We start from the raw sequence: 12352 nt of genomic DNA, 5'->3' as shown, positions 1-12352 counted from the left end.
GGATTCTGACTCTATACGGGCGAATGTTTCAATCGATTAGAGTGAATATGTTCCTCTGACTGTGCAACGCATCAGATTCACTCTTCAGTTTTCAGTGAAAATATTCACTCAACGATTCAGAGTGGAAAATTCACTCCATAGGAGCAAAAGATAACTCGAATTCGAGTGATTCGACCGTCACTCTGCTTTGCGAGTGAAATCTCACTCCACGAGATTTAAGGAGAATTCATATCTTAACAGAAAAGCAAAATACAAAAGAACAGAAGTAAATAAAAACTCGCACTGGTGGTCAGGTAGTCAACAGTTTCTGCTTTTCTATTAGCGCAAGTTCTGATTGGATTTTGCGTGACTTTCTGTTTTTTGTTTTTCTACCAAGGTGTAAATCTATCTCTTGGAAAGTACAAGCGAGTTTTTTGTCTGGTCCCCAAGTAGCAGAAAATTCAATTACCCTAACGGGAGTTGCTTTTTCCATACGCCCTTTCGACTGCGCTCGCGTCGTCGTGTTTTCACGCGAGGTCAAGTGCACTTCCCGGGCAGCGCGCGCGGTGATCGGGCATCGTCAGGACGCGGATCCTCTCGACTGGCGGCGGCGACTCGCGCACAGCTCGCTCGTAAATCTCGCGCTGCCACGGCGCAAGGAGGCGGTTTCGCGTTCCTAAGTCGCCTCTTCCTCCATCGCGGTATCCGTGTCGTAAAGCTGCGGAGTCGACGGCAGCCGGCGGCCGGCCCCCGGTGAAATCCCACTTGATTCCGCCCGTTGCGACCAGGTCGCTGCAACCGCTTCCGTTGCAGCGCGGCTGCAACGTGCGAAATTGGCCTGCAGAAACGCGCGTTCTCCCGGCTTGATCTCCCTCGCGCGCCAAGCCGTGATTTACCGTTTCCACGTTCGCGCCATGACGGAGGAGATGACGACGAAGACGAAGGCGACGGCGGTCCGGTCGAGCGTGTTGCTGCCTCGTAGAAGACATTCCGACGTAGCGAGTCATAAAACGGCCCTCGACCGCGAAAACTTCGCTGGCGAGCAGGAGATGCAAATCCGGAACGAGCTCAGCTCTCGGTGCGCTCGCACGGGTCGTTCCCGCGAAGCAACGTGTTTTCGAGTCGAATTCATTTGTGTGGCGCGAAATCTCGTCACTCGCGAAAGCGTCATCTCTTCTAGCCGTCACTCGATCGTGATTCGGGAAAAGTATTCCGCGATTCCACTTGTAAGCTCCGTTAGTCAAACTCTCGTCGGGTCGTGCGACATTGTTGCGCTGTGTATCGCGATTCGGCACAGTCCGGGAGAAAGAGAGATAGAGAGAGAGACAGAGAAAGGAGAGAGATGGTCTATCTCTGTACGGTGACGCGAGACCGCGCTGGACCGCCGCGAATGATTCGCATGCCTGGAGGCGAATCCGGCGATCGCCGCTCCGGAGCGACGCTTCTGTGTTATGGATCGTGATTGGGGAGTTCTGCGACTCGTGACGAAGATGCCGATAGCGCGCGCGCGAGCCTACTCCCGGCTAGACAACACTTTTGCGACATAGATTCCGAAAGTCCCGCTGGAGAGCCGCGCGCACACAGAGCGGCCACGAATAACTCGCGCGCCGAGATGCAAATCCGGAGCGCGGCGTGGAAAAGTCGCGGTTTCACGTAGAGATCGCGGGATCCCCGCGACGTGACACTCGCGCGATAGATCGTGATTCGTGGTGGAGACTCGCCGTCGCCGCTCCGGAGGGGAAGACACTCCGGTAACGAGCCGTAAAGTAGCGCTCGACCGCAAAAAGTCCGCCAGATGTGGTAAAGAGAGGATGCAAATTCGCGCCGCACGAGCTCTTAATTCCCGACGGATCGCGCGGCGATGCTCTCTCGCGTTTCCACAATGAGCCGTAAAGCAGCGCGCTTGCTCGCGGCCGCGGATACGCCTCTCGACTCTTCTGCGGATCGCTGTCGTAGGTCGTCGGGACTCGGATCGTGTTCCGCGACGACTCGGCGGCAGTCGTGATTCTCCTAATAAGAGCCTGCGGAATCGTACAACTGATCGATATTCCGACGGCATGACTGTACACACGACGACTGCGACGGCACGCAAGCGTGTCCCCGGTATCGTCGCCAGATTACTGTGCGGGGTGAAAACTCCGTCGAGTCTGTGCGCGAGAAATGTATCGAGAGTAGACAAGGTATCGCGACATCGATAAATTTCAATCATCTGTGTGAATGACTCACGCTGATGCGCTCGTTTTCACGATGCCATGATTATTCTCAATTGCACTAATTATTACAGTCATACATGTACACAAATATATATACAGGGTGTTTCCAAAAAACCATTTATATGGTAGATAGTATACACCATACTTAGTAAAAAACTTTAGTGAACATAGATCGAAAGCTCAACCATTTCTGAGATATAAATATTTTTGCATGTTAGCATCATGAATGACTTAGCTTTACAGAAGGTGTTTCACATGTCTTCCTCCATTTCTATACATGCTTGGCATCTTCTTTTCACAGAACCGTGAATTTCTTGATTAGAGTAATACGTTATCATTTTTAGACTTATAACTGTAATCACCAAATAAGATCCGCAATCACCGGTTGATGACACCTGACTGATTGCCAGTGAAATTTTCTGTTATGAAGCATGTACGGAAATTGAATGAGGACATACAGAACGCGGTTTATAAACATTGAGGTAAACATCGCATACGACACGTATAAACTTAAGTCATTCATGCTAACATACAAAAATGTTTATATCTCAGAAACGGTTGAGCTTTCGACCTATGTTTACTAAGGTTTTTTTTACTCAGTATGGTGTATACTATCTACCATATAAATGGTTTTTTGGAAACACTTTGTATATATGTGTACATATATATATATCGATTGTGAAAAATTATTCGACCGGAACAATAGATATTTCGACGCGACGCGTGAAAAATTGCCGGGACTCGCAGCCCAGCCCAGCTTGCCCGTCGCGGCTGTCAAACAATGCCACATTAATTTGACAGTAGCCGAAAGGAGCACTTGGAGGAACACTCCCCGCGTTAGAACCAGCGTGTTAATTCGATCCTGTGTCGCACAAGTGCGACTTGGACCTACGTCATTCCCGGTAGCGCTCGACAAAGCCGTTTCGTCAAAGAGACGATACACACAGCTCGCCAGCGACCGGGGCTCGCTGTGTGCCACTCGAGAACGCTGTTTCGACATAGCCATTACGAACGAATTCCGGATAATCGCGTGTCCCCGTCCGACGAGACGCCTGTACAAAAGCGACAAGTACACAAACGGGCTCTGAGTACCAGCGAAGAAGTGCGAAGAAGCTAATAGACTTTCGAAGTGTATCGTCACGCGAGCTCTAACGAACTGAAATCTCGGCTGGAATTTGCCGGACGACGTGCGCGACACCGAGAAGCGAACGGAGCGACCGACGAAGGCGTGCACGCGTACGAGTGTCCGCACGTGTCACTCGACTGTATTTCTCCTCAACACGACACAATCCACCTTTCGGGAGAAACCTCCAAGGTTCTCCGCGAATCGCGTGCGCTCTCTCGCCCGAGAGCTGTCGCCCTTCTCGTTCTGCTCGTCCCTCCCCCGATACCTCACCCTTCGCCAGCGACCGAAATTTACCCCGATTAAATTCCAACGCGTACACTTATCCACGCCTTTGCGGAGCCGTTTGCAACGGATAAGCGCATCGCGCCAACGTCTGACAGACAGAGAGAGAGAGAGAGAGAGAGAGAGAGAGGAGAGAGAGAGAAACCGGTTTGCCGTACGTTTTAATTTCACGCCGACATCGACGCAATTCAGTTTACACGGATACACCCAGTTTCCTAACGTGCGCTCATTCGTTTTCGGGGCGTCCAAGGCTGAGAGAGGAGGGTGCCTCGCGTTGTGTGACACGCGAGATCCGCGGGATCCCTCGTGAGACCGCGGCGGAGTCGAGTTGTTGTCGCTGCAAAAAGTCCTCTTTTCCGCGATCACCTCGACGCGTCATCGAGACCGCAGTAATTATCGTCGTAGAGAGCGTGTCGTAGATAGATAGAGAGACAGAGAGGCTGCGGTTTGAGCCGGAGCGTCTCGTCTTCGCGAGCTGTCGCTCGCGAGTTACGTTCCGTGCGCGACGTGGCGCGTCGTGATGAAACGGGCCTTTTTGCGAGACGCAAAAGTGTACCAGGGGGCGATTATCTCTCGTGTGGCACGATAATGATCCGCGGTATAAGGATGCGTCGCTTTGTCCACTCGTCGCGGAGTGTCATCTCTCTGTTTTAGTCATCATTCGACCGCGAAACGCTACGCGTGTCGCCGTGCGCGCGAGAGGCAAATGCCTTCTGTGTGGAGTGCACAAATTACAGGTAATCGTCCCGATAGAGATCCCATCGCGTGGAGATCGGCTGCGATCGTTATCGCGGGCAGATCGTGTCCCGATTTGCGGGCTCTCGTGATATCCGAGCGTCGTTACCGTTTTCACTCGCAGATTGCGTTTTAAACGGCCGCGGCGCGATTACGGATTGCGGCCGCGGCGATTTGTACTCAGCGTCGCCTACGTCTATTAAGAGTCCGTCTCAATTAACGCGGCAGCGGTATTTGCAGTTTTTTGCCGGCCGGAGTTTCTAGGACGATATCTCGACGACGCGCTCCGCGAGAGAGGCCTCGTCTCGCCAAACTCGCCGCTCACGACGACGAGTCTCGTGTCCGAACGAACCGCACCATTTTCAACGGCGACAACAATCCTATCCTGACGGCACTGCTGAAGGGTTGCCGCACCGGCGGCTCAAGAGTCCCTGATTGTCACTGATCGATCGACGCGCACCGTCGATTAAAAAGACAGTCCATGGGTCCGATTCGTCGTCGCTCGAGTCGAGGAAGTGCCGGTCACCCGCGAGATCGGCGACGAGAGTAGCTCCGCTTACATCCGAAACGTCATAGGCGTGAGGAAGCGGTGGATTGCGAGTCCTCGTGTTGTTCGGTCTGTCGATGCACGCACGAAACAAGCGTTCCCCGTCGAAAAGGAGCAACGCCGAATCTCAGAGGTGGCAATCTCTCGACGTGCGAACGCCTCTCCAGAGTTGGGGCACAGTGGTACACGCGTACACAGAACATACGTGTGAAATGTTGCCGTTTATGTGCGCGCAACAACATTTTTATGCGCGACTGTGAAAGTCGCGACGTCCATGTCAGTGTGCGTCGCATGAACGTGATGGCTTTACACGCGATCGTCTTGAAATTACGAGCAGCACCCCGAATCCATTAGAGCATCACATCCGTTATTTTCGGTTAGTTCTTCGTTCGGTTCGTGGACTCTCCCGTTTCACTTCTTCCTTCCTTCTTCGAGCGAGGGACCGACCACTCTGTCGATCCGATCCGGCGCGGTTAGTCGCTCCGAATCATCTCCTCCTCTAGGCCGATCTTTCACTACGCGAATCTTCTCGTCTTTCTCGCCGTGATCTCCTCCTCGACGTTGTGGATGAGCGCCCGACAGTATTCCCGTTTGGATTTACATGTTACTGTACGCAGGTACCTCACTCCGGTCCGGTATCTCGATCGTCCGCTGCAACGCGTCGCTTGCAACACACTCACACTTACATACGATGCACTTTTGACGCACTTCAACGCCGTTCAACTGCGTTCTCACTGTCTTGGCGTCGCGTTCGTCGTCGTTCGCCTCGGTTGTCACCATTCATCACGCGACTCCTCCTCGCGATCTTGCTCCTTTAACACAGCGGACTCGAGGTGTTCGCTGATGCGTCGTTTTATCGGCGAGAATCGATCTTACACCGCGCGCGCGCGTGTGTATGAAATATCACTCGTGGCCAAAGACGTCGCAAGGGAGACGGCTCAGACGACACTTGGTGACGACAACTGAAAAGGTCACGACTCGCGCTCGCTCGGAGATCTGCCGCGCGTCATCGAGCCGGTCGGATCGCGAGAAGTTGTCGCGCTTGCCAAAGGCGCGTGTGACACCTACTCGCCTCGAAGGTGTCAGTGAAATAATAATCATCTCTCGCGGTCGCACCGTCGCTGTCACCTGGAGTTAATCCAAAAGTCATAACCGTGAACGATCGCGAGCTCGTTACGCACCAGACCTCGCTTCGCGGATCGCAGCTGATCATCGCGCGCGCGAAATGTCAGTGAGTCGTCGCGTGCGTCAGAGTCCCGGTGTCACCGTCGCCGTCCTCGTCGTCACGTGGTGCACACGGCGCGAATTCACGGTTGCGTTCACGTACCCCTCGGCGCGCAGGGAACAACGGCTCTGTCTCCGCTCGCTCCGTGGAGAGCGCGCGAAGAAGCGGCGGACAGAGAGGACTCCGCGGAACGAGCGAATTCGACGTGTCGACTCACCTGCAGTATGTATCCTCGCGTGTAATCCTCGTGGGTCCAGCCGAAGGCAGCTAAGAGACGTGTCACTTGCGCGGGGGGCAACTGGTTGAACAACTGATCGAGCAAGATCTTAAGGCGTATCGGCAGTGCGCGCGAGCCGTAGAGTACGAGGGATGCGACGTCAAACGCGGCCGTCGGCTCGACAGTCTCTGAAGCCGGTGGCCTCTCCTCCTTCTCCGCGACTTCGCCACCACCACCGGCGAAACCACCACCACTACCGCCTCCGTTACGATCCCCACCAGCGTTACCGCCGCCACTACTACCACTGTCACTGCCACTACCACCACCACCACCACCACTACTACCGCCGCCGCCGCCGCCGCCGCCGCCGTTGCCGCCGCCGACGCCGCCACCACCTCCACCTCCGTCGACACCCCCTCCTCCTCCACTACCGGCCGCGGGCACCGTCGTCGTCGTTGCCGCTGCCGTCGTCGTCGTCGTCGTCGTCGTTGTCGTGGCCGACGTCGCCGATACCGAGTGTTTTACCCTCCCTACGACGCTTTTGTCCTCCCTACCAGTGGGACGAGGGCCGGAGACGACATCCCCGCCACCAGGACCACCACTTCCACCACCACCACCACCGAGCCTCTGTTGTTGAGCCTGCTGCTGCTGCTGCTGTTGCTGCTGCTGTTGTTGCTGCTGCTGCTGCTGCTGCTGCTGGTGGATACTTGACAGTCGCGCCAACGCTGGAACACAGGCAAGTGGAAAAGAGAGAGGTCAAATGTAGTCTTCTTGCCGGTAGTGCACGCGCGCGTGCGAGCGTGTGTGTAGGTGGGTGAACGTGGACAAACGTCCTCTCTGTGTCCCCCTTTCCTCTCCTACCAGTGTCTCCATCCCACCCTCTGCCGCGCCCCACCAGTGTCCTCCAAGCTCCGGGTACTCCCACCCCCGCACACGCTCGTCTTTCTCCGTCGCGTCTCTCGTGTCTCTCTTTCTCGCGGTGGACCGTCGTTCAATTTCGCTCTTTCTCTGCCTTCCTCTCGCTCGCACCGTCGCTCGGTCGTCCCCTCGAGCAGACTCGCGTGGCCCCCCTCCGTCCCTCTGTTATTCTATCTCTCTCCTTCTCTCTCTCTCTCTCTGTCTCTCTCGGCCTCTGTCTCCGGTATCGTCGAGGCAACCTAGGGTCGCCGTGGCACCGAAGGTACTTACTTATCCCCACCTGTTCCCGCGACCGGACCTACCGGCCCCACTCCCGGTCGACCCTACTACTAGCACCTCCGGCGTCATTCCTACTACTACTAGTATAGCCGTTTACTACTACAACCGCTGGCGCCTCCGCCGCCGCCGCCGCCGCCACTAGAGAGCTGTGCCACCACTATACACCAGCTATATACGAGGACGACCACGACGAGTCGCGCGGCGGATCCCCTCCACTCGGATTTTCTCATGAGACTCCGGCATCCATCAACCTGCTGCTGCCGCCGCCGCCGCCGTGGTCGTCCTCGTCGTCGTCGACCTCGACGCATTCGTACGAGGACCGTCCGTGCGCTACTGGCGCGAACAGCATCCGGAATAGGTATCCCGCCGACACGATCTCGGCCGTTCGATTTCGTTGGCGCGCTCCGGGATACTCCGGGGCCGCTCTCTCGGAACAGGTGGGAATCGGAGAATACGACGCGACAACATCGCGATGTACGATGATGTTGAACTCCTTCGGGCCGGTGTTCTCATGTTCGCGGAATCATCGTGGCGAGCCTCACATCGGTTGAATGATAACAGACGTGAAACTCGAGCAAGCTACTTTGCGCTCGCAGTTTCGTGTGATTCGATTCGAGTTACACTTTGATATATTCCGGGAGAAAGTTAGTATTGCGAAGGAGGCGAGAGAGCGGTCACAGGCATCGTCTCGATGCACAAGGTACACGAAATCAGTACCCGGTCGCGGTAACCGGAGGACGGCGCGATGATTAATTGAACATCACGTGTCCGTGCGACTTGGAAGTTACCTGTTCAAGAGCGACTTCGACGAGCACGACGTTGCTCGATTTCGACAACACGCGCGCGATAGCGTAAGAGGGGCGGAGGGGACGGCATACGAAAATTCGCGCAATAATCATCGGGCGCTTCCAACCAAACTATTACATCGCGATCCGCTCGTTTATCGGCGATCGGCCTCTGCATCGGCTATCGAAAGAATGAACTTGCACGCTCACGAGCGCCGCGGCGTATTTTATATCAGTTACGCTCTCGTCGCTTGTTCGCGCCCGTCTCGCCACCCACCCTTCTTTCGTCAGGAATTAATAACCGCACCCTGTGCGTTAGCGCGGCGCGAGAGATCCGACAGACCGATAGAGCGCGCGTAATGAGCGCCGGATAAACGTATGACAAATCGACGCGTATCGTTAATCGTCGAGAATCGATAAGGCGGGAGATTTATTGTTACCTCGAGCGCGCATCGTTCCCTGAAGACCCATTTACATGAGACGCGAAATACAACTCGCAAATTGCGGTAAAAGTCACAACATTTCATAATGTTGAATCGGGCAGAAACTATGAACGAAATTATCTTATAAATATTCCACTTAAAAATATTACATTTTTTATCTTTCACTACAATACACCTGACTTTTTGTTACAAAATTATTATAATAAGTACTTTTTGTATCATATATTCGGCAGATCATCAATTTCAATATTTTCATAGTAGTTTGCATTACAAAGTGTCAGTATAGTATAGCTATATACACGAAGCATGTTATAGAATAAAATATAATTTTAACGTAATTTTGACTACACGGAGAGAATATAGTGTTTTCTCACATAAATTCTTTTCAATTACTTTACGATGTTTCTACGCAGAAAAAATACGATTTTACTGCTAAGAAAAGCGATTAATTTATTTTCCTTCTTTTAACGTTTATTTTGAACAAAGAATATATTTTCTTGGCAAAATGGTCTTGGAATATGTCCAACACAAATTTGACAGAGGTTCATATATTATTATATACTCAAAAGAAGAATTTATTCTCTTTACGAGAACATTATAAAAGTTTATCAAAGTAAAAGTTGATTCGACTCCATGTATAGTAAGCAAATCAAATTTTTCTCTTATTTTAATGTTCTTGATTGAAATGCTGGATTTATTCTCTCCTCATTCTTTACTAGGATTCAGAATGTCTGTCGAATAAATTTGATAGATTTGCGGATATATAAACTTATAAAATATGACTTAAGTACGGGTAGAGCTCGGGTAGAATGTCATAGACATCATTTTCACCAAGGATGTCAGCCGCGTGACGTTCATTCGGTCTACGGGTGACACGTTATCCGCGTTCGCGAATTGCGTTTTGTGGCTTATAGACGGGCGTTGATGAAGCAAAAGCGAATCATCGTCCGTACATCGCGTTGATAATAATCGCAGTCGGCAATCGCGCGCTACGTCCCGCGCCGCGCAAAAAGCATATCGACGCTTTCTTGGACATGAAATCGTCGGACGCGTCGACGGCACTTTGTGTATGTAGGAGTCACACAAACACACACACACACACACACACACACACACACACACACACACACACACGCTCGACATGACTCGTCGTCGCCCTCTAGTGGGGAACACCCATCCGTAGGGACCAGCGGCCGCGCGAACGGACGCTTTCCCTCCAGAACCGTCACGCTTTTCGCACCTGACGATTACTATCTCGGGACACGAAAGTTTATGGACCTCCTTATAGTCCGCAGACTTAGCGCGGACTCGGCAGATCGTATCGCCGCACGGCGGCGGTGTTTCGCATACGACGAAAACGTTAATCGAAACGTGTGCGCGTTAATGCTCCTTTCCTATCTGTCTCTCGCCATCAACCTGAGCTCACCGCGGCGCACTTGCTGGACGGACGGACAGACAGACGGCCGGACGATCGAAAGTGTCCGTCGCCGTGCCGTTGGACGATATATACGAGCTGTGCGATAAGAGACTGGAGTAACGCGGCCGATTTTTCCCAACGGAGATTTCGCGATCGTACGCGCGAGTTCTTTACGATCGGAATCGGCCAGGGCTGCGCTGGGGTACGGATTAGCGATCGGTAACTCGTTCGTTCTCAGTCACGGAAACGCGACCAGCCTCTAAGAGAAACCTCACGTCCGTCTGTTTGTCTGTCTGTCTTGAGACAACGGTTGAGCTGGGACGACGGTCAAGTTGGATAGAGAATTAGATAGGGAAATGTGAAGAAAAATATAAATAATTTGCAGCTTTGCAGTGAACGCATTGTCTCAAAGTGGGTCGATTCGCGCAACGTAAACCGGAAGATTGCGTGGCGATTCGTTTCATTCGTCATTTTTTCGTTCTGCTACACGGGAAGAATATTATAGTTTTCGTTTTTCCCCATAGAAAGTTTGTTAAATTTTACTTTCTCTAGTAATGCACATAGGAATAGACTGTCAGATTTCTGCCTTGCTAAGGATCACGGTAAATTTTGTTAGAAGTATACGTTGTGTGAGAAAAAAATATCTAAAAATATCTAAAAAATAAAAAAAAACATTTATTCAGTGGGTATCAATAACATATTTGCTTAAATCTAAATTCTTTTATTTGAATGGAATAAACAGTTGTTTTCATAAAAAGTTAAGGTTTTAAGAAAGTGTATATACCCTTATTTGAAGAATATTTTACATAAGTAAATATGTTAATTAGAGTATCCACATCGAGTATTTTTTATTTTTTAGATATTTTTTCTTTCAGTGTAGCACATTTTTTTAACAGCACATTCCTGACATATGACAGCACGCATGAAACGAAAGAACAGTCAATTACTGCATTCCTCGGCTACAGAATTCTCTCCGTGCAAAAGCTTCATTACAATTTCGAGTCTGTCTCGATCAGAGGGGTTTATTATAAGGTGTTCCAGACGATCGAGGATCAATAATAGCTCGGCAACGGTCCTTTCTCTCGGGACGAAGGATTCGGGGACCGACAGATAATCTCTCATTGTCGTGTCGATGGGAAAGTCGTCGCGGCCCCGGATCCATTACGTGATTCCTTTTCGTGCGGCCGATAACATTGAGGGGGCGGTGTGTTTCGTGCGGGACCATCGGCCTTTGCCAGCGTGATTGTCGTTGTAGGTGCCACAGAAAGCGCGGTAGAAAGAGAAAGAAAGAGAAAGAGAGAGAGAGAGAGAGAGTGAGAAGGAGGGAAAGAGAGGGGAAGGGAGGAAGAGACCCTCAGGGGCCCCCGCGAGCGGTCCCGACCCTCGCGGCGGGGCCCAGCGTGGGATCAATAAAAATCATGGAGTCATCGCGATTGGGCGCCACTTGTCATTAATGACTATCCGGTTTTTCGATTTAATTAAACGGCGATGACGATCTCGCCACCTAAATGTCGGCCCTGCCGGCGATGCCGGCGAACGAGCGAGGGGGCGGCCCGCCTTCGTTTAGAATTAAAGATCGCGCGACCAGATCGCCCGGACTGGGAATAATGAGTCGCAATTAAACGACGGTAATTAGGTTGCGTCCTAAGCCGCGGACGACACGAACGCGATTGCGCCTCATTTTTCCTCACAAAATACGCCTTGTTAATTGCAGAAACGATCTCTCTCTCTCTCTCCACCTTCTGTTTCCTTGTCTCCTCTCTTTATCGCTGCTCGAGCCAAGCGTATTTCTAAGATCGCGCGATAACCACGACGATGTCGCTCTCGCACCTCGGCTTTAAACGGAATCATCAATTAAAGCGCGGATTCACGTGAGTTTCAGCGCATTGAGAAGAAAATGCTCTGGTGTCTGTAACTGCAATCACATACAGAGAAATAATTCCTATAAATTACGGTCGGAGGAAAAATATTTTTTTATTAAATTCTACTGCAGTGTTGGTGATGGTAATTTTATATGTCATTGCTATTATTTTACTGTAAGAAATATGTGGTTTGGTTACCAAAATAACTATAATTTCAAGTAGATCAAACCACTTCTTTCTCTCAGTGCGGCGTCGAGAATCGATAATCTCTAATTTGCGAGAGAGAGAGAGAGAGAGAGAGAGAGAGAGAGAGAGAGAGAGAGA

General features: G+C 51.6%; 1 protein-coding gene across 3 annotated transcripts in view; it reads right to left on the bottom strand.

Moving 5' to 3' along the window:
• Positions 1-12352, bottom strand: part of LOC116849943 — a 336196-nt gene that overhangs the window by 19557 nt on the left and 304287 nt on the right. For all 3 annotated transcript variants that reach the window (XM_032827638.1, XM_032827637.1, XM_032827636.1), the window contains exon 4: positions 6325-7049. In XM_032827638.1, the coding sequence (XP_032683529.1) occupies positions 6325-7049 (725 nt within the window). The remainder of the gene's footprint in view (positions 1-6324; positions 7050-12352) is intronic.

The sequence above is a fragment of the Odontomachus brunneus genome, unplaced genomic scaffold (genome assembly GCF_010583005.1).
Source record: "Odontomachus brunneus isolate Ranch 3 - 2012 unplaced genomic scaffold, Obru_v1 Obru_scaffold_129, whole genome shotgun sequence".
Classification (NCBI taxonomy): domain Eukaryota; kingdom Metazoa; phylum Arthropoda; class Insecta; order Hymenoptera; family Formicidae; genus Odontomachus; species Odontomachus brunneus.
This window is presented reverse-complemented; position numbering and strand designations above follow the sequence as displayed.